This window comes from Perca flavescens, chromosome 3 (genome assembly GCF_004354835.1).
Source record: "Perca flavescens isolate YP-PL-M2 chromosome 3, PFLA_1.0, whole genome shotgun sequence".
In the NCBI taxonomy this organism is placed as follows: Eukaryota; Metazoa; Chordata; class Actinopteri; order Perciformes; family Percidae; genus Perca; species Perca flavescens.
In genome coordinates, this window is record NC_041333.1 from 12,901,781 (window position 1) to 12,927,381 (window position 25,601).

Sequence of the window (25,601 nt, forward strand, 5' to 3'; positions counted from 1 at the left end):
CATGATCGCTTTATGTCTTCATCCTTATTTCAAATGGAAATTTTATACATCTGTATAATTCAGCATGTTCTGTCACTACGCTGTGAGGTTAAAAGGGGAACATCACTGATTGTGCATGATGAAGTCAATTTACTGCACAGGGAGCACTGCATTCTGGGAGGACGTTTTTCTCAGATGGACCCTGAGAGGATTACTTAAATTAGCCTATATAATTTAAGTAATGCTTTGCTTGGAGACTACAAATGCTTAGCAGAAAGCCTGTGTCATTACATTTGAAAGGCATGTACTTAATTCTATAATGTGCACTAATTATGTGCAGGTAGGAGTCGAGTGTTTGCAATATATATTGCAAATGAGATATACTGAAAAAAGTCAGTATGCATACAAAACATGTGCTATTGATGTACTATACTTTTCAATTCACAAACAAATGCAATTCACGGCTGTAACAGATGCTGTTTGGTGTTGAAACACACACACACACACACACACTACACGTATCCACAGGTGCAAGCCTTTTGCTGACACCTCACAGAGCTACCCTGATATGGATAGAGAAATCCATGACTGACTAAGTGCTAATCCTAGAATCCTGGAAATGAGGCTATTTATACTTAAAGTGAAAAGATTTTGTGTTTGTGTCTCTTTATTTCTTATATAGATGGAGAGGTCCAAGTGCTGCTAACCACGAGAACCACCCTAAAAGGTGGAAGGGAAGCCAGAAGGGATCTATGCCACAAGGTTCAGGAGATTCCACACAGGGGAAACACGCGCACAGAAGGTGCCAAAAAGCAGTTGCTGCCAGAGGAATTGTCCCCCAAACAGCCACGTTCCTCCTACTTGGCACAGGCGGAGAGGCTCTCACACATTTCTTATGACATACTATATTCTGAATTATATTGTTTTATTCTTTATCTATCAAAGTCTACCTGAATGATGCTGCATTGATACAGTGGTCCAAAGAGTTATCACAAACTAAAGACGGTTTAGTTGTGCCATCTTAAAATCAATGTTTAGTAAATGTGTGTCGCTAATGTAACCGGTTAGGACTGGAAGTGGAGAGGAGATCTTAAAATGTATGGAAAGGGTCTTAAATAAAAGGTCTTAAACTGTATTTCTACCAAGTTGCATTATGGAAAGTGTGGGATTTAGTGTTTTTGGGGCTTGAGCCATAAAACTCAGGATATTGTGTTCTTTCCTTTGTTGATTTTTTTTAATTTTTTTAATCCCATCTCTTATTATAAAATATTTTCTATCCAAAGCTTTTCAAAATGTTAAAAACAAGTCAACAAGAACAAAGAAGGGTAAGGTAGACGCACTTTATTCCTAAAACAGAAGCTGCACCATCAGTAGCGGCACACAATTATATGTACACATATACACACGCAATTACCTAAATCTGTTATATAAAATATATAATCTGACAATGTACCTTTTTAATTCCTCTTCAGAGCTCATTGAGTTACTGTGCGAGAGACTCTGGAGCCAAAGCAGACAGAGAGGTAAGTCTCCTCCACTCATTGGGTGGGACACAAATGCCCAGGCCAGCTTTTACTTCATTTTTACAGCATGGCAATAAAAAGGTCTGTACCCTTTTGAAAAAATAATATTCTAAAAGCAATCTACAGCAAATTCACTTGAACAGGTTTTTCCGTGTTGTAATTGAGAAAATTACACTTTTTAAACCAATTCCTTTACAGTGAGATGTACACACCCTCTAGGATTTGTAATATATAAAAAGATATTAAGCATTAAAAATTCCACATATAAAAACTTACAATAAATAATATATGCAGGCATTTCATTAGGATAAAATTTCATAGATTGCAATCTACAGTCATTAAAAAGACAATTTATTCTCCTTTATGAAACGTCCCTTGATCTTCCAAAATGCGAAAATGGATTCTTGGCATCTGATTGATTGATTGGAAACTTGTAGTCAGTCAGTGTTGTGTGAGATACACCGGGGAGGAGGAGGAGGAGGAGGAAGGATGCTTCCTCCACATTTGCCCTGACGGAGCGTGAGGTCCTTTTGAGTGTCGGGGATCCTTCGTTGTTACTCCACGATTCGCCCGGAGCGAGCCATCCAATCAAATCTCAGCAGTTTGATCCTGTTAGAGTTCAGAGCATGTTCATGATAAAGTTGTACATCTGGGTGAGCACCACAAAGTGAACAGGCAGACAGGAGCGTCGGTCCTGGGTCGCAGGGTCGCACGTCAGCCAGGAGAGGGCGTTGTATTGCTCTAGAACAAATCTATTAAGCAGAGGGCAGAAACAGCTCCGTTAATGCATGTCCCACATTATTCTTTTCATTTGAACCTGCAGTTCTTAACTTGTGCAGACTCTTCTGATGGTAGCAGCTTACCTGAGCACATCAGAGGTGTGGTTGGAGTCCAATGGGTGGGAGTGTTTACTGTGCAGGAGCTCATCTGATTGGACAGAAGACACGTGCAGGTGCAGAGAGGCCTGAAAATGAATAAATAGATGGAGACACAAATGAAATCCAAGTCTTTTAGATTTATATGTGCTTGTTAGAAATACAGACCATATTTAAATGGTTTGATGAAGCATTTAATAATCATTTGTCAAGATAAAAATACAAACGATTATCTGGTTCCTGATTGGAAAGTGAAAATATCTTTAACATTTTTAGACGTCACATTTGGCTTTAGTGAAGTGTAATGGGCATTATTCAGTATAATCAGCCAATGAATCTATGATTTAAAAAAAAGAAAAAAGAAGTTGTAGTTGTAGCCCTACTTGAATGTGACTGACTCCAAAGATCTAGTGCTAATGTACCTTGAGGAAGAGTGGGCACTGGTTCTGGGCTTGAGGGCAGGCAGACCAGAACCAGTCGGGCAGTGGTCCAGCCTTGGCTGTGGAGACAAAGTAGCCCAGCGCCATCGGCTGCTGCAGGATGTTCAGAGCCTCCTCATGGGACTCCATGCGGTCGGCACTCTGGCCCTGCGATACAACATTGATGAAATTAATGAACACGGCAAAACTTGTTTTCTACAACATAAGCCACAAGGTCTATTCCGTTTATAAACTTCAGGCTTCATCTACAGGCAAAATGTGATTCAATTTTGAAGTTGCTTCATCTCTGTAGATGGTGCAAGAATTAAGAGACAATACTATACTATAATATTTAACACTAAATTGTACTCCTTTACCAATTTCAGGGTAAAAACAAACGAAAAGAAGAAACTTGTCTTGGTTCTTCATCATAGCAGGCATGCAGGTAAATGATCTTTATGGTTTGTAATAGACATTTAAAATTAACTTTTGTTTCATCATTTAGTTATATAAAAAAAAAAAAAAAGTGACAGACCTTATTTCCATCTCCCCCCTGGTGGTAGTGGGAGCCAGGGGAGTGAACAGGCGAGGTTGTGGGGGAGTTGGGTAGGATGTTGATGAGGTCTGGATCCACCATGTCGTTGTCAAACAGGTCAAAGATGCCCATTCCATCAGATCCATCTGCAGAGGGAAAAAAAAAAATTAAAAAACATGCCCAGAGCTCAGAGTTTGTCTGGGTACTTAAGTATAATTAAGTATACTGTATGAAACATTCAGGAATTAGCATCTCGTGATGATAAGCAAGATGATGTCGAAGTGATGCACTTCTTTTGAGGCCTCGTCAGCTGCAGAACGTACCGGGATTTATGGGATTGAAGTTGATGTCAATGGGCTCTGAAGTGTTAGTGTTGACCTGCACCATGGCTGAGGTGGGGAACACCAGGATGTGTGTGCAGGATGTGTCCTGAGGTGTGCTCAGCTGCGACGTCTGCATGTTGAGTGTGGTGCTGCGGCCAAACACTGAACCTGTTGACACGGAATCTGCAGAGACGAGACAGACCATCAGATTTAGAGTCCGCGTGAGTACTCACAAACGTAATTGGGCTCTCCGTTACAAAGCCTAAATAAAACGGGTTACTCTTTTCCTTTACCTGGCATGATGACAAAGGAACCCTGGGGCTCCATGGCAACCAGACAGGCGCTAAGGATGCTGGGAGTGTCGGCAGCAGAGATGCCACACAGCCTACACGTCTCCTTCAAACGTTTACTAAGAGACTGCAAGTTCCTCCTGCTCAGCAGAATACTCCAGTCTTTAACAGGGACGAGATTAGAGCTCATTATTGTGAGTTCATGTATGAAAACAAGCCACATAACATGTTCTACAAAAATTGCATGTGTGTGTACCTCTCAGCTCGCCGTGGCCCATTCTACCCAGCCGTCCAATGACCACCCTCCATGGCAGCGATGTCACCTGCACCAGGCCGAGACACCACTCCCACAGCTTTTGCAAGCCCACTCGCCTGGCTGAGCCCTTTTTCCTGCGAGCCCTGTAACAGACACACCACATGTACTTTAAATACAGACGCAACTTTATCAATAACTAAACTAGCGATCCTGTGGAAATTATGAAAGTTTTTATTTTTTTATATTCACGAGTGCACATACCGATTGGGTACATCAATACTAATGATGCAGGTCTCCAGCAGTTCTCCGTGTTGGTCGGTGCAGGAGGCCAGCAGCCAGCGCTGGTCATGGGACAGACAGTAGCCGACAAACAGGACGTTGTACTTCTGAGAGGCCTCGCCAAACGTCTCCCCGAGCTCGGTCTGCTTGTCTTTCACAGGAGCCAAAATGAAGGGCGGTGTATACAGACGCAAACACTCGGGCCTCTGCGCAGAAGGAAAACTTGTTAGTTTAAAAGAGAAACAACAGAGGACACCACAACCCAAAGCCAGACTCTTCACTAGAAGTCACACCAGTGTCAGATATCCAGCCCGAGTGACCGTTACCTCTGGGTTCTTGAGTGCCATGTCGATGGCAAGACCAGGGCCAAAGCCCGTCAGAGCCTTGAAGTTAGTGGAGTTGGGCAGAGGCCGACGACACTGCGTGAACACTGAGAAGGCCAGCGACTTGAGGTGCTGGCCGTAGAGGTGACGCTCCCCACTGCGCACCGGCTGCAGCAGATACTGGCAGGGAACGATCTGACAAGGAAAAAAAAATCAACAGTGGTACTTCAGTCAGGCATTCTCTATGTCAACATCACTAGTAGCTCTTTGCTAACTTTTAGTTTTCAGTAATAATGGTTAGTTTGCTTTTGAAAAGCTGGAAAATTCTGGGTTGTATCAAATGAGGTATCTTCATTCTTGCTTACTGCAAAGTGAGTAGCAGGCGCTAGTAGAAAAAAAAATAGTTTGTGACATGTTCCAGCCGTGTTGTACGGTTTGTCTAGATTTAATTAAAATATTCAGCTTCATCCAAGCAGTTGCGTTTGTAATTTTTCACTGAGTAAAACGCCCTTTACACAGGGAACATAACTAACAGAACGGCATGTGCATACTACTTAAGGGAATACGCCACCATTTGCTGAAATAGGGTTAGTCACAGTCTCCTCTACATTTATATAGGTGGCGAAACGCATTTTTGTCTTAGTCCGGCTGCCCCGCCGCTAGCTTAGCGTAGGGAGTGGAATCCTTTGTTTCCGACAACAAACAACCTAATTAGTTCTTGTGGCCTGCGTATTCACAACATGGCGGATTTTGTGAGAGACGAAGAGGAGGACTTCTCAGACAGTGAATATACAGAACCATACCTCTATGAACCAGATTTTTCAGAAGAGGAGCTGCGTGCTTTGGAAATAGAACGACAGGAGGAGGAGGTTGCGATCGCCTAACAGCCTGAGGACGTGAGGATGAGAGCCGACATGAACTGGTGGTGTGAGTGTGAGGGAATATGCCAACCTATGCCGACTGAAATAGAGTGTCTGTGCTGTGGCGAGGGGGACAAGTTACTGCCGTTGATGACCAGGCTCAACGTGTCAGATCAAGATAAGCGTGCCCGCAGTTGTGTCACAGCTACCAATGATTTCTCGGCATTGATCCATCCTAGAGTCAACTTTTTTTCCGTGCGATAAAGTCAACTGGGAAAAACGCTGAATGGACCCAAGACCCACTCTGTCCACAGAGTAAGTGATTATTGTAAACATGACACATGGTTATTTTACGGGATAGATCAACCCATATTACACCTGTACTCGCACAGAGTTGCTGCATGATATCTCTGCGCCAAAGTAGCAGCGTTTTGGCGGTGCTTCCAACCAATATAGTCTCAAATCAATATCTGCCTAGGTAATCATTAAGTCTTAATCTGCACTGCTATTTGTACTCATGAATACGCAGGTCACAAGAAGTAATTAGTTAGTAAATAGTTTTTTTGTTGGCTCATTTTTACTCACATGCTAACCGGCAACAAAGGATTCCATTCACTACGCTAAGCTAAGCTAGCGGCGGCCCTGCTGGACTAAGGCAATGCATGCACTGAGACAAAAATGCATTTGCCCACCTATCTAAATATAGAGGAGATGGTAAATAACCCTATTTCAATAAACAGTGGCGTGTTCCTTTAACAACGAGTGAAAATCAAATACTGAAGATGCATTATATTCTGACAGTATTTAAAAAAATAAATAAAAAAAGGCAATATACAGAGACAACCTAGTAGGAAGGATATCACTGGCTCTATTCTACCATTGCTGCACTAAAGGTTAATGCTCAAACTAATGGCACATTCACACCTCTAGGGTTTCAAAATCCCCTCTGGCGTGTTGATGCAATACTGTGACACTATATCACAGGTGTGGCAGTTGCCACCTCAATTAGTGTTTGCTAATGAGTCCCCTACTCCTTCTCACCTCCTGCTGTGCCTGCTGGTAACCTGCTCTGCTGAAACTAAACTGGCAAAAGGGGAGCAAATTAGTTAAACTAAGGATGACATCAATCACCGCTCCTCAGCAGACTCCTGTGAGGAAGACAACTAACTGTGTGATCTTAATGTGTCCATATAGTAACACTATTCCAACCCTATACTCACTCAATTGTAACAGAAAGAAACCACCAAAGCACTGGGACTGTACTGTTGGCCCGTACCTGTACTGAGACAGCGTTTCTGATGTATGCAGGCAGGAATTGGAGCATCTCCATGTAGCAGCGCAGTAGGCCCAGCGTGTAGGCGCTGGAGTGGACCTCTCTGACGGCGTCTTCGTAGCTGAAGGGGTCGACGATATACACCACAATGGCAGGCGGGTAAGACACAGCGTGGGATTCTCCGTCTGTTGGCTTCCCCACTTTGTCTCTCTCCATTGTGCTGTTGATATAAAAAAATAGATATATTTATATAAAAGGCACAAAATGATTAAGATATCAGTCCTAAAGAAACAACCCACAGGAAATATAATCTAAATAATATAACAAACAGAAAAAGAGGAGGAGCTTTGTTTTCCATGTCAAATAAACAAAAATGACTAAATTCTATGCTGCTGTTGCTTGGCTGAAGTTTCAGACCAACAGACAGCGGTTTGTTGTGCGTGTAGGTGTGGCGCTGTCAAAGTCGACTCAGCTGAGGAGATCGATAGACCGACAGAACACATCACTTAGTAAGACTGCTTGCTTTTCGTGGTTGTAAATAGAACTTTTAGGCCTAACTTTATTTCCCCTCCATTGTAACAATCCACAGACAGAAGAGAAACCATAGGAGAGTTAAAAAGGGACAGTCTTGCATTGCCAGACCTTCCTCCACAGCACTGCACAGGAGGGTCTGGGTAATCCACACATCATTCACGCCAAGAACCACCCTTCAATAGCTACTATTGGCGTCCATGCTTACATAAGGTAACATAACCTGATTTGTACAGGTCCTATCCCCTGACCAATCCGCTATCCTAACCTTAACCACTCAAGGTCAAATGCCTAACCCCAACCAATCGACCACTATTGGCGCTTTTCCATTACATGGTACCTACTCGCCTCGCCTCTACTTTTTTGGTTTTCCATTACGAAAAAAAGTACCTGGTACCTGCTAACAGGTACTTTTTTTAGTACCTCCTCAGTCGAGGTTCCAGGCGAGCTGAGGCTAGCCGAGAAGGGGACGTGAAACCTTGCAGGTTACAGATTGGTCGGAAAGAATAGTCACTGATCACTGCATTGCTAGCGACAGACGGCATTTTTAAATAGTTTAGCCAGCGGTGTTTTTTTTGCTGCCGGAGGCTCCACGCAGAGCTTTCTCCGTAGCATACAAGTGGCCTGATGTTTATACTTGTGCGCTGGTGTGTGGAGGTGCAATTGGGTGTGTGTGTCGAGTCGCCGTGTGTGTGTGTGGGGAGCTGGTGAGCGAGGGAGAAGTGAGAGAGTGTCGGCGATTAGCTCCGCAGCGAGTAGTGACTCTAGAGTCATATAGTGAGAGAAACAAAGTGTCTCCCCTGTTCTTTCTGACCACGGTGGGAAATCTGGAGCAGGAAAAGTTAACTATCTTGTTGATTTCATGTTGTTTACGGAGAAGGAGAACCAGGAAATGAGTCGGGGGAAAAGCAACGCTACCAAGCCACGCCCACGGCAGTCGCTATGACGACCAGCCAAGCTGAGGCGATACTAAAATCTGCAATGGAAAAGGGACGCACAGTGCGCCGAGGCGAGTAGAGTCAAGGCGAGTCGAGCAGGTACCATGTAATGGAAAAACGCCATATGGCGACGCCAAGTGGGTCTTGGCGTGGCCATAGTGGGATTCGTAATTTTGCTTTTGGCATGGGAGAAAAACGTGCTCTGGTTTATTGGCATTTCTTTAAACCGATCACAATCGTCTTGGGCGCCGCTAAGCCCCGGACACAATGACGGTGCCTCTGCAAAGTAGCCTCGGGAAGGAACTTGTTTTGGTGGAACATGTGTACGTTCAAAGGTTGTTTTAGTTGTGCAACAGAAAACTCAGATTGGACAGATAGTCTAGATAGCTGTCTGGATTTACCCTGCAGAGATCTGAGGAGCAGTTAACCATAGTCCTCATAAATCCACTGGAATTTAGAACGCCAACACAAAGAAAGCGGAAGGTGACGGACAGCCGGCCTAAAAACAGGAACATCCGGCAGAATTTCCGATGGCACCTAAACAATCCCGAAAGTGGAATGTCGTTGATATAGACTAAGGGACAGTCAACGAGAGAGTCTCACTACTATAAGATCATACATCTTATAAGACCAACATTACACATTGGTTTAGGATTGTACAGTCATATTGTACAAAACTGTTAAGTATTACATTGTGTTATGTAATTGCTTTGTAATGTAGTATGTTGTGTAACTATCAGTGCAGTATAGAATATATGTGACATCTACTGTATTTATTTAATATGTGATATGTATTTTCTGTAAACTGCTTTGGCAACATGTTTTCTTTGTTCATGCCAATAAAGCACACACAGAGAGAGAGAGAGAGAGAGAGAGAGAGAGAGAGAGAGAGAGAGAGAGAGAGAGAGAGAGAGAGAGAGAGAGAGAGAGAGAGAGAGAGAGAGAGAGAGAGAGAGATTTTACATAAGATCAGACATTCAGTACCCCCATATGGCCAGAATGGAATAATCCTTTGTTTCATAACCACATTTTCCAACCGCTGCAATGATTTTACGGTGAGATCGGCAGTTGAATCAGGCTCCTTAGATCAAATTGTCGACTATTCGGGATCACCCCTAGACTACACTATTACAAAACAACTAATGGTGGATACTGAGATATTAAATGGTTCATAAGCAAAATTAGAGCATATCCATAAACTAAATGTATCTCATGGTGGAGGGAGTGACTGCTTTGTAAGTAAGAAGTATTAAGACAAAACTACCCATCAGCAACAACAAAACTGAATCTCTCCGTCTGGATGATTAATTGACTCTCATTGTGGTATCCTACCTCTCTGGCGACTCAGTGGTTCCTTGAGGCTGGTTGGCAGAGGGTCCGTTTTCTGCCAGCCCCCCTGCAACCTGTGGGTTTGACTGGGGCCCATTCTGGGACGTGCCGCCCTGCAAGCCTGCTGTACCAAACGGCGAGTAAGAGCTTGGCTTGGCTGCGGCCATTCCCCCGGTAGTCTGGGAGCCTGAGGAGGGAGGGGTGCTGTTGACTGGGGCCGGCTGGGCAGAGCTGGTGCTGGTAGTGTTGGTGCTCTGGGGTCCTGAGGAGGCGCTGGAGGTCTGGGAGAAGGAGGAGGAGGAGGAGGAGGAAGCCACAACCGGGCTGCGCTGGGACAATAGGGAGCTATCCAAAGACTGCTCTGACAGGTATGGAGCTAAAAGAGGTGACAAGGTAAAAAGAAAAATCAGCTATCATTTTTACAAACCATCTGAGCTTCCTCATTTGGGGTTTTTAAGCTGAATGAGTAAAGATGTTACCTAGATCATAGCGGCACACTTGAGCAAAGAGTTTGAGCTTATTAAAGGCTTCATTGTTTCCGTCTCTGGCAGCCATCTTAAGGAACCAGTCACTAAGGGGCTGCTCTGCCATGCTCTTGCCTTCTGTGGTGCCGACTTTCAATACGCCCTCCGGGTGACTCTTACAGATGGGCCTGTGTTGCCCAAGCTGGCATGCCTGTCGACAAAAAGGGAGTGAATGCAAAAATGAAACTGTGTGAATCACTTCATGAGAGCACGAAAACGATTTTCGTGGGGCATGTCAGTACAAGAAGGATGAGTTTCATCCTGCCAGGTGCGTACCTCATATATACTACTCAGATCTTTGAAGAAGGACTTTGCCCCGCGGAGCAGAGCGTCATTTTCTGGGCAGATGACAACATAGCCCACGTCTCTCTGGGAACCAAAAGGATCCAGAAGAAGCTTCTCCCAGTAGGGCAACCCAAAAGGTGACAGCACCACAAAATCATACTCATAACCGACCAAAAAAGTGGGGATGGGCAGAGGTTCAGGAGACTCATCTGTACCTGTAGTGGAAAGAATACAAGGGTTCATCTTTCTTTCAACAACCACAATATTCCAAAAAAGATCTCCAACTGTGAATAGATGAGACTGATTAGGTACAAAAACACTTTTCACGTACCATATGATCCCCTCCCAGCCATCTTGTGGAACTGTTGCCAAGTGAGCGGTCCCTGAACGCCCCAGGAGCGCACACTCCTCTTCTTCTGAATGGTGTCCTGCAGCACAGGCTGGAGGGACAACAACACCCGCAGGACATCCTGAGAGAATAGTTTGCTCATGTCTGCCGCTACAAAAAAGGAAAAAACAGAAAAAGAGAAAAAAAAAAAGTTTAAACTTTTTTTTTTAACATGTAAAGTTAGGAATGAAAAGAATAAGCTTGTACTAAGGAAAAAATGGTGATACAAAAATACATACATTTGCATTTTGGCCATTGATGAAGACAAGTGCTTTTCACTAGTGTTTCATCTACTTTGCCTCCTGACATATTGTCCATGAACTGCCGGCCATGCTCCAGTGCCATGTAGCAGTCATTATAACAGTCTCTCTCTTCCACCCTCAGAAATGAACTGGGGGCAGAGCTCTGCTTGGGGTACTCCACGCCCGCCATCGGGGCAAAAGGGTTGGTGCACTGGTCCTGGAGCAGCAGGATTAGCTCATCCGGAGGTTTCTCTGTCAGGCTGCCGGCCTTGTGCGTCGTGGAAGCTCGCAGCTCTTCGAAACACCGCTCAGTGTCCCGACTAGCGTCCGAGCCCCGTACCACCACGTCCAGCTCGTCCTCCAGGAACAGCCCGGCCAATTGGCCAAAGCGGCGATTGGTGACGGCGCTGAAGCCGCAAGTGCAGGGGTACTGGGCCTCGCCGTTGTCCTTGAGGTACACGCCTACGTCCGCTCCTCTGATGTTCATGTTGCAGACGCACACGCAGCAACTGTCAAAGTTGCAGTCCTTGAAGAGGTTCATGACCGACTCGGAGAGAATGAGGGTGACGTAGAGACTGTGAGCCTCGGGGATGGAAGGTACGGTGGCCGGCTCAACGGAGCTGAGCGGTCGGCAGGTGGAGGCAGTGGAGGCGGGGGAGTAAAGGTCAGAGTTGTCATACTTGAGCGAGCCCTGGACGCTCGCTGGGCCGCGGGGAGTCCGTGGAGTGCGTGGCGTGCGAGGCGTGGGCACGGAGAACCGCGGCGTAGCTGGGGAGGGCAGGATGCCTGTGCCACTGTTGCTGGGAGGGGCACTGCTGGACATGAAGGGTGTGTGGGTCTGCGGGGTGTAGGTCTGGCTGTAGTCTGGCTCCACACTGGGGACGTTACTGTTACACAGAGAGAAACAGGGAGTCAAATTTATTTCTAATCATTGTTCCAGTAGATTTTTTACTTTTAAAAAGAAATCATAAATGCTATTTCCAGACTATATTCTTTTCTTTTTAATTGGATTTGAAGATTCTCGTCACGTATTCAGCATTATGTGTAATGGCCTGTTAACATAGCTATCAGTTTAGGCTTGAGTTTGGCTGGAGATGCAATAATTCTTCTTGAATGTTCTAATAATTAGTTACAAAATTTTAACAAACAAAATTACTTTATTAAAATTACCAATCTCTGCTACTAACAGACAGTAGCGTGTGTACTTTTAGGAAGTTTTTTTCAAACTCCATATCCTTTTTCAAAAGTCAACAATAAAACCTAAATGGAAATTCATTTTTTTTTTTTAAGATTCTTAGTTGGTTAAAATGACATAAGAAAACTCTACTTTTTCTTATGTTATAAGTTATTTTGCATGATCCAATGTGCAGCTGTAGATGTCAGTAGCATTTAAAACCAAATAACATGAATATTTGTGGCTGAACTAAATGTTCTATAAAAAAAAAAAAAAAAAAAAAAAAAAAAAAAAAAATCATAGAATGAAGCCACAAGTTTCAAACCTAGTTGCTGTAATAGGAATATATACAGTAAGCAATATGCTGCTTTAGTTAGTGGACTCCTCCTCTCCTTCCCCACTTCTCTGAACCACTGACCCACTGTTAACACTAAATGCACCAACCTGTCTTTGGTGAGGAGATTGACATTCGTTACTGGGGGTATCAGTTCCATTTTGCCCATGGTCCAGTTGGGCGTGTACACACAGTCTTCTGGCACTTTGATAGGCAACATACACTGGCTGGGTAGCATCTTCAGGGGTGCGTACATGGAACAGCCGATTAACAACTGATATGTCTCCGGCTTGTATACAAAGGAGAAGTCCTAAAAGTAAAAAAAAGAAAGTGAAAATGGTTAACACTGATGTAGCTACATTTCGCACTTGCTTTATGGTTGGCAGGTGTGTTGACAGGTCATACCTTTATTTCGGATGGCTTCGGGCTGCAGAATCCCTCCTCCACCTCCATCTTGAAGTGGTTGTTGAGCTGGCTGCCGTCCAACAGGGTGAGGCCCGTCCCTGCTTCCATGCTATCCTTGCTCCCGGAGTTCATGGGGGAGTAACCCTGCTGCTCCAGGGAGGGCGGGGTGGGAAACATCTGGTGCAGGTCCGCTGAGCCTAGAGGAAGAAAAAAAAAGGACATTACTACTCCTCTTTAAACATGGGTAAAACGTTACAATACGCAATGATTAACTGATGCTCTGTCTCCTTACTTATGCAGGACAGGGGGTCCAATGCGGCTGCTTTATTGTCTTTACAGCCAAACTTGTCTTCTGTTCCAACTCCAGCTCTTTTGGATCCAGGCTGTGCAGACAGGGGGGGGAAAAAAATAAAAAAATAAACTGTAAACTCAATACGTCTTCAATGTCAATGTTTCAACAGGCTTTACAGACCCGACTCGAGCGTATCAGAACACCTAAGAGTAAGATGTACAACTTTCAACTAACAATTTCGTTTCACCGTACTGATGCTCTTACCGCTAGCTCATCTTCATCTGAATTGAAGATTTTATCCAGGTCGCTGTAGGACACAGCCAAGTCGTTCTCGTGGATAAGGCTGGTGGAGGCTAAAGGTTTACTGCCTGATGGACCCTGACCATCTGCACCACAAAACAAAATTGGGAGAGGAGATCTTCAATAAGACGCCAAACTCCAAACATTAAAATTTAATGAAAATGTCAAACCTAGCGGCAGAACAAACGAGGAAAGGCATTCTCACCGTCTGCTGTTCCAGCTCCTTCGTCCACCTGGGTCAAAAAAAGAAACCGATCGCAGGAGTTATTGTAATGTTGTGGAACGACCATTACATCATTTTACAGGAGATGTATCAGGGAAACTGACAGTTTTACTTGTATACAATGCTCTAACTATCAAACTTATTCTGAAAATCATAACAGAACACGTTTGTTTACAAGAAAGCTCTTACCATGATTCGCCAAAACAACCAAAAGTTCATGAGCCGCTATGTTACAGTAAATAATATTTGATGAACTTTGTCACACAAAGTAACTCTGTGTAACACAACATCTGAACCTGGAGTTATATCGCCAAAGAAATATACAGTACAGAAATCTAAAAAAGGAATACTGGTACAGCTGGGGATTGTTTGGAAATCTTTCAATACTAGAAGGTAGAGATGGTCCGATACCATTTTTTGTTTCCCGATACCGATACCGATACCTGAAATTGCGTATCGGCCGATCCGATACCAGTGTGTCAACAATGAATGCCCCAAAACTTTCTTTTATTATCCAGTTTTTACAGTCCGTTATAATGGAAAAACAACTTAAATAAACTACTTTAACGTAGATTTTCTTTAGGGTTTTATTACGTGGTATCGGATCGGTACATAAACTCCAGTACTTCCCGATACCAGCGTTTTAGGCGGTATCGGAGCCGATACCGGTATCGGAGCCGATACCGGTATCGGAACATCTCTACTAGAAGGACATGACATATACTCAAGTTTCAGTACCAATACTAAATTAATGAGGACACTTTTTTCCAATACCTCAATCATTTAAGGAATAAAAACTATTTTCCTACACAAATTATTAGTTTTGTATTTAACAAAAGAAGCCAAACTTCTCACATGTTAAATGCGGTCTATAAACAAACACATTTTGGTCAGTGCCAAAGTATTAAGGTTCAACAAACTTTGTTCATACACGCACACACACGTTGTAAATCTCCGGGTTCCAGTCGGTACTTAACCAGGAAACCGAAGCAGATTTAGCGTGAATTCCTGTGATACACCGGGATCTCAATCCGGTATATCAACCCTAGTCAGGAACCCACCTTGTGTTTCTTGTTGCCCTCTCTCTCGGATCCAGACTTGTCCTTCTTCTCGGTGAAGCTGAACTCCTCATCTCCCTCTACGAAGGCGTAAGGGTCTGTCTCATCACCGTGTTCTCCGTCTCCTGCGGCAGAGGCCAGATGGCTGTTTCTCCGCTGGGCGTAAGTCTTGATCAGCTCCTGGGACACCTTCAGGGGGTGTGCGGAGCCCGACATCAACCTGAGACGGAAGGAATTGTGCAGAGATGCTCAGACAGATTGCAGGAATGCAGTAAAAATGAAAAGCCACATTTGTTTTCATGCAGCTGAGGAGTAGTAATTAAACACTTACTCGGTGACGGACACGACACTTTCTGTTCCTCCGCCTCCCCCAGAATCCTCTCGTATTTTATCCACAGGTAGCTGGGGCGTCAGGAAGTTGAAGGCCTTCTTCCTGGGCAGGTTAAAATACTTCCAAGGGTTGTGGGTGGAGTCTTCATTGGGGTTGATGGCTGAACCCACAAAGATGGTGGGTTCTAAGGTTTCACTGTAGGCTGGGGGGAAGGCCAGAGGCATAGGCATGTTCTCCAGCTGAGGCCCCTCAGATGAGCCCTTCTGTGGCAGCAGACAGGGCTCCACTGATGGCGGGTAGAACGGTTGGTGAATGGGCGTGGACGAGTTCTTCATGCCACCTGGAGTCATGTCGCCCTCCACGTGATCGCAGGGATGTGGGCTGAGGGGCGGGGGAGGCGGGGATCCGACGAGGTCTGCAGGGGGGCCGTGTGTGTGCAGCGTAGGGGCTTTGGAGGGCACTGTGTCTACGTGATGCAGGCTGGGATACGAGCCCTCCTCCTGTGATCTTAAACAAAGCCTCTGGGTCTGTGGCTCCAGGGACGGCTCTTCGCTCACAGAGTTGCGGTGGTGGAAAGGCGTCTGCGGCCTCTTCTGCTGCTTCTCCCCCTTTTCCAGCTTCTCGCCCAGCTTGTGCTTGGGGGCCGGCTGGGCAGGCTGGCCTGATGAAGGCGGGTGTCCTGAGGTGCTGCTGGATCGCTGTTTCTGACTCTTATGTCTGCGCGGAAAAACAACACAATGCTTTTAAGATACTTTCTTTTGATTGTAGAAATACGTCTCAAGTCGCTTGTGAATGCATTCTATTCAACATACCTCGAACAGGTGCAATGTGGCCTGTGAGTACACTCCACAAAATCCCAAAGTCCAGTTTTGTCCGACTCCTCTTCACAGGTCCCATTGGTCAATGTAGTAAACTTCCTCCTAATAAAAAAGATTATCATTTAAATCAGTCACCATGGAGGCACTTATTTGACTGGCAATTGTAATTTTGAGGAAGAGATGACACTGAACGTACTTGTTCCCTGTACGGTTTATGTTACACTCCTGCCACACAGACTCCACCATCTGGCTGGCCAGCCTGCGAGGGATTTTACCCCCATGAAGAGTGTTGTTAGAGCTGTAGCCATCCGACGCAGAGGACAACTTGAGCCACCTCTGGGCAGGCTGATAATCTATAAGGGAAGGTAAGAAGAAAAAAAAAGTGCAATACCGTTAGTACGCACTCTCTCAGAAATTAAGGCTGACCAATGTGTTTAATTATGGTCAATGTGCTCCTCCTGGTCTTACCAGTCTGAGCCTCCTCTGGTGACGTTGGAGGAGTCAGAGTGACAGAGGACATGGCAGGATCCCTGTGAGCAGCCTGGCCCTGCTGAGCACCACACAGGCTTCCCGAAGTGTTGACTGAGCCCTGAGGGACCACAGGAGGGAGGTCCGACAGGGGGAGAAGCACCAGGCAGGAAGGGTAAACCATCCTCACTCCCGCTGCAACCAAACAAAAACCTTTTTTTCCAAAAACGTCTAACTGCATGCAGAAATGAATTGCACAACGCTGTTAATTGATAAGTCATCATCTTCGTTTCAGTTCAATCAAGGGTCTCTGGAAGGTTTTCATGGGCCAAATAAAAGTTTCCAACTTGCGTTTAACCCCTTCAAAGAGTTTCACTTTACTATATGGTCATATTTATTATGTACAATGAATTTACAAAACACAGAATTACTTGAGCATTTAAACTGAATATTGCTGCGGCTAAATCTTCTGCATTTTATTATATCTTTCCATCAATTCTCTTTCAACCGACCGGGCCATTTTTGTAATTGTTGGTGGAAGAATCAAACTGGTGTGGAAAGCTGAAGGAAGCAAGAGTGAGACTTTCCTACATTTTTTAAACCCTTATGGTCTTTGTTGCAGCTGTGCGTCGATCTCCAATCCATCCATTTTTATAAAAAAAAATAAATAAATAAAATAAAAAAAAAGATACTACTAATAAAGATACATTATATGATTTGTCAACGAATCCCATGAAATTACCAAAATTAAGTCACTTTCTCAAACCTTCATGACTCTCCTACCCTGTCTGTACAACACTCTGTATAACAACTTAACCTTGAACATTCAGCAACATGAAGTTCAACACCTCATTTAAACATTAGGACGTCTTACCGACAAGGACCTCCACAGCTGCCAGGGAGTCATCCCCCCAGTCCGTATCCTCCATCTTGTCTTCCGGGACCTCCTTGGGATTGGGGCTGATGGGATAGAATTGCCTCCACTCTTCTATGAGCTTCTGAGTAGGGTGGTCTGACATCTTAAAAGCCTGACCGGTGAGGGTCCCATTCAAGCCGTATGGGCTCAGGATGACTGCAGGGCACAGAGGAGTCACAACATGTATGAATGTATGTAGTATTAGGTTGTAAGGATCAAAGAGTTCCTCACAGACCGACCACAGAGAGTGGGGCGCAGTGATATTCCCTCTGACAGTTATCCTGAATACAGGAGCACCCCAAGGCTGTGTGCTCTTACTGTCTAGTTTTCCCTATACACTAATAAAATGCAAATTATGAATTTATCCTGCCCATTGTATAAATACGCTGATGATATTGTGTTATGTAGACAGGAGACACGGTTAGTCTACATATTTTCACCATGTGTGCTTATTAAGTTATATAAAGAAAGTGCCCTTTTTTATTAATGAAAGCAAGAATAAGAAGCTGGTTATTAAGAGTCACCACAAAACAATCATTTTTTTGTCACCTGTTTCGATTAATGATTAATTATAGTTGTAGCAGTAGAGGAGTTTAAATATTTAGGAACCTTTTTTGATTGCACTTTTAGTTTTACAGCCAATACAGAAGACAATTTTTTTTTTATTAAAGCAATGGAGCGCTTCTATCTACAAAATATTATTATTATTATAATAAAACCTATTGGGAAATTTTATTTTTTTTAAAGACATCTAAAAGTTGTTTTTTTTAACATTGTGCACAGCTGGTGTGTTCCTACCTTGCAAGGAGCTGGAGCTCTGCTGGGCGAGGCTGAGGTGCTCCTCGTTCAGGCGCTGAAGAGGCTGATGTTGAGCGATCTCCACACTAGTGCACACGTTGCTGTCGCCGTGTACGAAGAAGGTGAATGCGCAGGACAGGTGCTCGCTGCAGGGTGAGTCAAAGACAATAAAAAGGCATTCAGCTGTTAGAGAGATTTGTCACCAAGCATAAGCAGATCATTAAGTTAAAAAAGAAAAAAAAAGAAGACTTGACCAAAGCTTCACTTTGCAGTCAGCACCCAATACAATACCTAATGTAAACCCCTGCCGGCAATTTGCGGTTATTAATGTACTCCCCATCACTCATTGTGAAGGAATGACTCAAGGGAGAAGAAAGGACGGAAAAAGGGTGGAGACGACGCAAGTACAATTCCTTGCATTTTTGGCGATGATCCATATCATGCTTTCAGGTGACAACTGTTGCTTTAACATAAATTGGGCAGAGAACACAAAGGCCTGACAATACCTCCAATCAGATGGTGCACACATAAAGTAACACACTGCTTAAACCTTTATCAAACCTTCTTGCGAGGCACAGGCTAAAATATGATTCAAAAATAAACATGGGAGAGATTATTATAGTGCTGAAATGTTAAAACAATATTCATATTTATTTTCTAACTACTACTGGAAGGCCAGGCGGCTAAATGCACTAAAATAGTACTTGTTGACATGGTTGCTGTAAAACCACAGTGCACACTCAGCATTTTCCAAAGACTGCCCTGTTCACCAGCCAGAGAGGGCAGGCGACAGCGAGACTGCCAGATTCTTCTGTCAGAGGTGCTGCGCTGCTGCCTCAAAACACACACACACACACACACACACACACACACACACACACACACACACACACACACACACACACACACACACACACACACACACCTTTATGTAGAAACAGAAGCTACACACCAGAGAGCAAGAAATCGCCTCCTGTTCTATACCAACGACTCTTTTATATAGTCGCTCAAACTCTCTTTGACAAAGCGGCCACAGGGAACTGAGCCAAAGGGCTGTGCATCAAACACAAGTCAGCTTGGATCAACGCAGCCAAAAAGCACAGGCGAAAATTACCTTGTCAGGGAACTCCAGGATGCACCAGCCCCCTCATTCAAGTGCAAGGGGACACTAAATCTATGTCACCACCCTTATGTACAAGAGGGAAGGACCTACAGCTGTGCAGAACCCCACTCTGAACCAGTAATTTATGTGCTGCTTGTATTTCCACAACAACACAGACCAGCTTTACCTTGCAGTTGGGAAAAGTGGAGGAGTGGACATAAAGCGTTACTCTGCAAGTGTTGTGCCATCACCTTAAAAAGTCTAAACTGAAATAGAGCTTACGCAACATGCTGGATGACTATTACTTCATGTGAAACTAGGTGGAAAATGTGTGACGCTGATGATGTAATTAGAAAACTGTAATATTCCTGTCATACTCAATCACCGTGACTGAATTCAGGGAATCAAAACTTTCTCGGAACATTGCAGGACCTTGGTGATTCCAAGCAACATGAATCTAGATGTAAATGCTTCATTAATATGAGTTACAACTGTATAGGAGTTCAATCAGAGGGCAGTCAACAGTCTAGTGAGTCATGGTTACACTGCTTATGGAAAACCTTGTGTGTATTTGTTCATGCCATTTTTCTTTCAGGAAGATGATGTCCCATTCCCTTAAACAGCAATTAGCTTATTTCAACATAGTTAAAACAATACAGCTGCAAGCACCATCTCTCCAGTTGAATCTCTAATGGGAATGTTAACAATTAAACCCTGTCAGAGGCCAGGAATTGTTATTGGAAGTTTAAAGCACAACTTCCATAACAATGAAGACATCTGCCCAGTGAGGCTTTCCACACTGGAGTACACACATGTAGAACACTCAGTCATTTGTCTGTACCATGTCTTGAATAATCATACAATGTTGCATGCATGCTTCAATCACTGTTTCCAACAAATATGTCACACTTCATCCACCTCTTTATAAAAAGAAAACTGTAATAGCCAACCTCCACATGCTGCACATCTTGACTAGTCCTCCAATACCAAATACTGACTCATGTTCAGCACACGTACAATTCATGACATCTTGCTCTGCAGCCATATTTATTCTTCAGCAATTGTGCTGCTTCTTTTCTGTTATAAACAAACTGCCTTAAGGTACATGACAGCCAGACTTGTATGATGTAGGTGGAAAAGGACTGTAGCTAAAGCTACATTTGTTGATAGTGACTATATTGTTGTCACAAATTCAGCTGACCTCTTTTTGGACTTCTGAATAAGTTTTCTGACTGATTGAATTTTTTTTTTTTTAACTCTTTAAACAAATGTCAGCATGTTCATATGGTTCATTTCATTCACATTAACAGCAACTTAACAATGCCAGAAGTAAAAGATAACTCATCATAACTTTTTCTGTCTGCTGTTAAGACGCGGGACACACCTTTTATTAATGGTCTTCTCCTCCTTCTGGTATGGCTTCACAAACCACTTGCCAATGCGAACAAAGCCACGGTTCATGAGACATCGCTCCAACAGGTTGTGGATGGCTTTGAACAGGAGCGTTCGACATTCGTAGGACAGGCCACTCTCCCACTCCCCATCCTCCTCACCTGAAACGAGGCAGATGCATTAAATCAGATACGTTTAACAAACAAACAAACCTCTCTCCTTCATGATAAAGAAAACTGCCTAATGGCAATTGTAAACTGTTGTCCGCTAAATAGGTTTGATCCCCTATAAGGTGTTTTTTTTTTTAACAAGTTACCATAGTAATACCTGAAGTGACCAATTTGAACACACGAAAAACATTAGCTTTCAACATTCATCTTACTGGCCATTATTATATAATAACATGATCCAAAATAAAATAATTCAGCCCCTTGGGTGTTAAAATTAATGACTTATGTGATGGAAAATTTACTATTCTGACCATACAAAGTTAATAGTGAAAAGTTCTGAGTTTGTTCTGCACGTGAGGCCTACTCATGGAATTTTGACAAAATGAATGCTCTTCTGGACAAAAATATTTTATCAAGAGCCATACTTTATGATGGAATGTAAATGTCCATCTCCAAATTAAAACTTCCAAATGTCTTTGCAGTTTATCTGTCAAAAATGTTGCTCTCCCTGTCTCTAACCAATCTGTGTTGTCTTCAGGTAACACTTGACCCTCCTTGAGACAGAATACCTGGTCAGTGTGGCATAGTTTAGGTTAGATGTACAGATATTTTTTCTATTTAAAGCTGGGAAAAAAAATGTAAATAATTTATTTATATATATATATATATATATATATATATATATATATATATATATATATATATATATATATATATATATATATATATATATATATATACACATATATACACAGTGGGGGAAATAAGTATTTGACCCCTTGCTGATTTTGCAGGTTTGCCCACTTACAAAGAATGCAAAAATCTACAATTTTAATCATATGTACATTCTAACAGTGAAAGACAGAATCCCAAAGAAAATTCCAGAAAATCACATCATATGAATTTATTAAAATTGATAACCATCTGATGAGGAAAAACAAGTATTTGACCCCCTGGACAAACAGCAAGTATTCTGGCTCCTACAAGCCAGTTAGTCTTTCTTTAAGACACAGCCCCAATCCGAACCAATTATCTACATCAAATACACCTGCCTCACCTCGTTACCTGTATAAAAAACACCCAAACAACCAGCATCCAACATCACCACCATGGGCAAGACCAAAGAGCTTTCTACGGACATCAGGGACAAGATTGTTGATCTGCACAAGGCTGGGATGGGCTACAAGAGAATCGGAAAGCAACTTGGAGAGAAAAGATCAACTGTCGGTGCAGTTATCAGGAAATGGAAGAAGCACCACACCACCGCCAACCTCCCTCGGTCTGGGCCTCCACACAAGATCTTGCCTCGTGGGTTGTCCCTGATCATGCGAACGGTGAGGAATCATCCCAAAACCACAAGGGGGGAACTGATGAATCAACTGAAGGCAGCTGGGACCACAGTTACAAAAAGCGGTTGGTTGGTAACACACGCCGTCATGGATTGAAATCCTGCAGCACACGCAAGGTCCCCCTGCTCAAGAAGAAACATGTACAGGCCCGCATGAAGTTCGCCATTCACCACCTGGATGACTCAGAAGAGGCCTGGAAGAAGGTGATGTGGTCAGATGAGACCAAAATAGAACTTTTTGGCCTTAACTCAACTCGTCGTGTTTGGAGGGCAAAGAACACCGAGTACAACCTAAAGAACACCATCCCCACCGTCAAGCATGGTGGTGGCAACATCATGCTTTGGGGGTGCTTTTCAGCCAAGGGGACGGGACAACTCCATCGTATTGAGGGGAGGATGGACGGGGCCATGTATTGTGGAATTCTGGACCGACATCTCCTTCCCTCAGTGAGAGAGCTGAAGATGGGTCGAGGATGGGTGTTTCAGCACGACAACGACCCTAAGCACACCGCCAAAGCAACAAAAGAGTGGCTGAAGAAGAAGCACATCAAGGTTCTGGAGTGGCCTAGCCAGTCTCCAGACCTGAATCGATTGAAAATCTTTGGAGGGAGCTTAAAATTGAGTTGCCAGGCGACAACCTCGGAACCTGAATGATTTCGAGGCTGTCTGCAGGGAGGAGTGGGCCAACATCCCTGCCGAAATGTGCACAAACCTTGTCACCAACTATAAAAACCGTTTGACATCTGTGCTGGCCAATAATGGCTTTTCTACAAAATATTAACATGCTGTTTGTCCAGGGGGTCAAATACTTGTTTTTCCTCATCAGATGGTTATCAATTTTAATAAATTCATATGATGTGATTTTCTGGAATTTTCTTTGGGATTCTGTCTTTCACTGTTAGAATGTACATATGATTAAAATTGTAGATTTTTGCATTCTTTGTAAGTGGGCAAACCTGCAAAAATCAGCAAGGGGTCAAATACTTATTTCCCCACTGTATGTATGTATGTATGTATGTATGTATGTATGTATATATATATATATATATATATATATATATATATATATATAGTGTAAGCAATTCTAATAAACATGGAAAAGTTGTTCAGCACTTACTTAAAAGTTCATTATGAATAAGCTCAGCAAAACTGGGGTCATCCCCCCACCAGAAAAGCCAGAGCTCTCTGCGACCTGGGGTGTGGTGCCTTCTCCACACACTTAGCACATCTGCCGCCAGGCATCGGCTGAAACTACACAAGATAGGGTCCTCTTCGGTGACAGGGAAAAGGATGGGCGAAGAGGTGGGTCCTTGCCACACAAAACGTCGCCATTTTATTCCGGTCAAATCCGCCTAAAGAGAAATAGAAAAACAATGTGAGAATGAACACACAACATAGCTGCACAGCATTAAGCCAATCATCTGTTGTTGACTGCATAACTCAACACTGTGTGTTTCTTCCCCTACACACACACAGTGATGTGAAGCTGAAGACTGTAACTGTCATACAGAAAATCACTTTGAATGAAACAAATATAAATAAAAACACTCTAACCCTGCTGACATCTTGGAAAGTTTTGCAATACTTTGTACATGTGACACCACAATCACGCCTGCAAACATAACTGTCATGCATTAATTTACTCAGCAGTTATTAACTAGTGACGCACCAGTGCAAGTCAGTCTAACATCAGATTAGTTAGTCTAATGTATAACATTAACTATGTGTCTTATTGACCAATATGCATACCACTTAATATTGCAGTGTCAACTTTAATAACAGAAACATTATGTTTTTGACAGGTTTTCAATAACTCGCCTGTTGGATTTACCTGTTACCATCATGTAACTAACATTAATGCCAGTTGAGCATTTCTGTAACCAATGCTGTCTAAACTAGCTATCATGCTATTTTCATGAGCGACTCTTCAATATAGTTACTCTGCAGCATGTGCTGTCTCTATTATGAAAGTTAGCTAGCGTCAGATCACGATTTGTGAGTTGCAGGCCCGATGCCTTCACGCCAGTCTGCAACTGACGTTACAAAGCTTGTTGCCTGATTAGCCAAAATGGCTTTTCTGGCCTCTCAGTATCAGAGCTAACGCTAGCTAGCGCAAAAGAGCAGAGAGTCTTACCAGGCAGAAGAGATTGGAGTGGCAGTCCTCCAAACTGGCCCCGTTTGGTACAAAGCACGAACTCATCCTTTCACTGCGTGGTTGTAACGTTAAAGGCCATTGTCTCAATCACCATCGGGGGCAATAGCTGATCCAGTTAACTCGCTGGCGAACTGGGGTTCAGTTTTGATGATCCCGTTAAAGCGCTGACCAACTTGCTAGCTACAGCTAGCTACCGCTAGTCAACCAGACAACTTCTAGCCAGCGCTAGACACCACTAGCCCGGTAGCTAAGCTAACGTTAGACAGGCAGCCAGATAGCGTCAACTGTAAGCTTTTAGCTATTCGATTCATCAATCCTGTTTGAAATGTATTGTCTGATCTGCTTAGCCGCAAGCTTGCTGCTACATTACCTTAACATCAAATAGTCAACGTTAACATGACCCGAACAGACTAAAACCCAACACCAGAAAAGTTAGATGCGCAATAAAAAATACGAGCTCGAAAACTAAAAAACTTCACCCCAAAAGCTTAGTCCCTGGTGTGCTAATGCTAATGCTAATACCAGCTAGCTGATCTGAAACAATTTCAAAGCAAAGGAACTCTCCCCTCCCCCTGGTCTCTCCTAGCCTACTAGCACAAAAGCTAACATACCAGAGCTCCAACGCTAGCTAAATAAAACAATTAGCTACACCGCCCTCCTCTTCGCTAAAACCACCACAGGGCTCCGTCATAGTAAAACTACTCTTCAAACGGATGAAATGCCAAATTAGCGAGACTACTCATCGGCTACTTTTCTCTGCCTAATCCATGGGTCCTGCAGGTTTCCATTTTTTCAGTTCATGGATTGAATTCTTTAATGGCGGCCAGGAGGACAACTCTGCCTCTCAACTCCTATTGGCCAATTTGTGGTAATGGGGGCGTCATCCGTCTTCAAGTAGCTCCATGACTTCACAGTTTACAAGATGAGAGCTCCAGTGCATCTGTCAGACAGTCAGTGGTCACTCCTCAATGATGTCTGTTACTGAACATGATTCACTATGCAACATCTGCTGCATGTGACTGCTATAAGAAACTGCGATTTAAAATAAAATAAAATTGGAGAAAATCTTGTCTTTTTGCACATCATATGGATTATTATAAGAATAAGAGGAACATTAAATTGTCAGACTAAGCTTTTGTTGCTAT

General features: G+C 43.5%; 1 protein-coding gene and 2 long non-coding RNA genes across 3 annotated transcripts; 2 read left to right on the forward strand and 1 right to left on the reverse strand.

Annotated features, from left to right (window-relative positions):
- Positions 1-1,305: 1,305 nt before the first annotated feature.
- LOC114553372 (mediator of RNA polymerase II transcription subunit 13-like) lies at positions 1,306-25,315 on the reverse strand. Its single transcript, XM_028574646.1, has 30 exons — positions 24,436-25,315; positions 23,419-23,653; positions 20,776-20,944; positions 18,290-18,435; positions 17,450-17,647; positions 16,576-16,770; positions 16,304-16,460; positions 16,102-16,209; positions 15,290-16,006; positions 14,962-15,178; positions 13,883-13,910; positions 13,642-13,763; positions 13,378-13,468; positions 13,086-13,282; positions 12,791-12,990; positions 11,170-12,059; positions 10,874-11,041; positions 10,534-10,757; positions 10,213-10,408; positions 9,737-10,109; positions 6,939-7,155; positions 4,806-4,997; positions 4,462-4,685; positions 4,201-4,343; positions 3,948-4,106; positions 3,655-3,837; positions 3,332-3,477; positions 2,800-2,964; positions 2,366-2,466; positions 1,306-2,254 (listed from the first exon to the last, which is right to left on the reverse strand). The coding sequence occupies exons 1-30, from the start codon at positions 24,499-24,501 to the stop codon at positions 2,122-2,124; spliced, it is 6,360 nt and encodes a 2,119-aa protein (XP_028430447.1). The 5' UTR covers positions 24,502-25,315; the 3' UTR covers positions 1,306-2,121.
- On the forward strand, positions 1,422-7,226 carry LOC114553386 (uncharacterized). The gene is made up of 3 exons (XR_003692302.1): positions 1,422-1,502; positions 3,183-3,241; positions 6,971-7,226. It is a non-coding gene; the product is annotated as an uncharacterized LOC114553386 (long non-coding RNA).
- On the forward strand, positions 7,230-16,953 carry LOC114553388 (uncharacterized). Its single transcript, XR_003692304.1, has 3 exons — positions 7,230-7,679; positions 16,344-16,472; positions 16,579-16,953. It is a non-coding gene; the product is annotated as an uncharacterized LOC114553388 (long non-coding RNA).
- Positions 25,316-25,601: the final 286 nt, after the last annotated feature.

Coding starts and splice junctions, on each gene's coding strand:
- LOC114553372 (XM_028574646.1), bottom strand. CDS start 24,501: ATGAGTTCGTGCTTTGTACCAAACGGGGCCAGTTTGGAGGACTGCCAC. Junction 10,758..10,873: donor GGCTGGGAGGGGATCATATG/GTACGTGAAAAG, acceptor TTTCCACTACAG/GTACAGATGAGTCTCCTGAA. Junction 2,965..3,331: donor AGGGGGGAGATGGAAATAAG/GTCTGTCACTTT, acceptor GTTGTATCGCAG/GGCCAGAGTGCCGACCGCAT.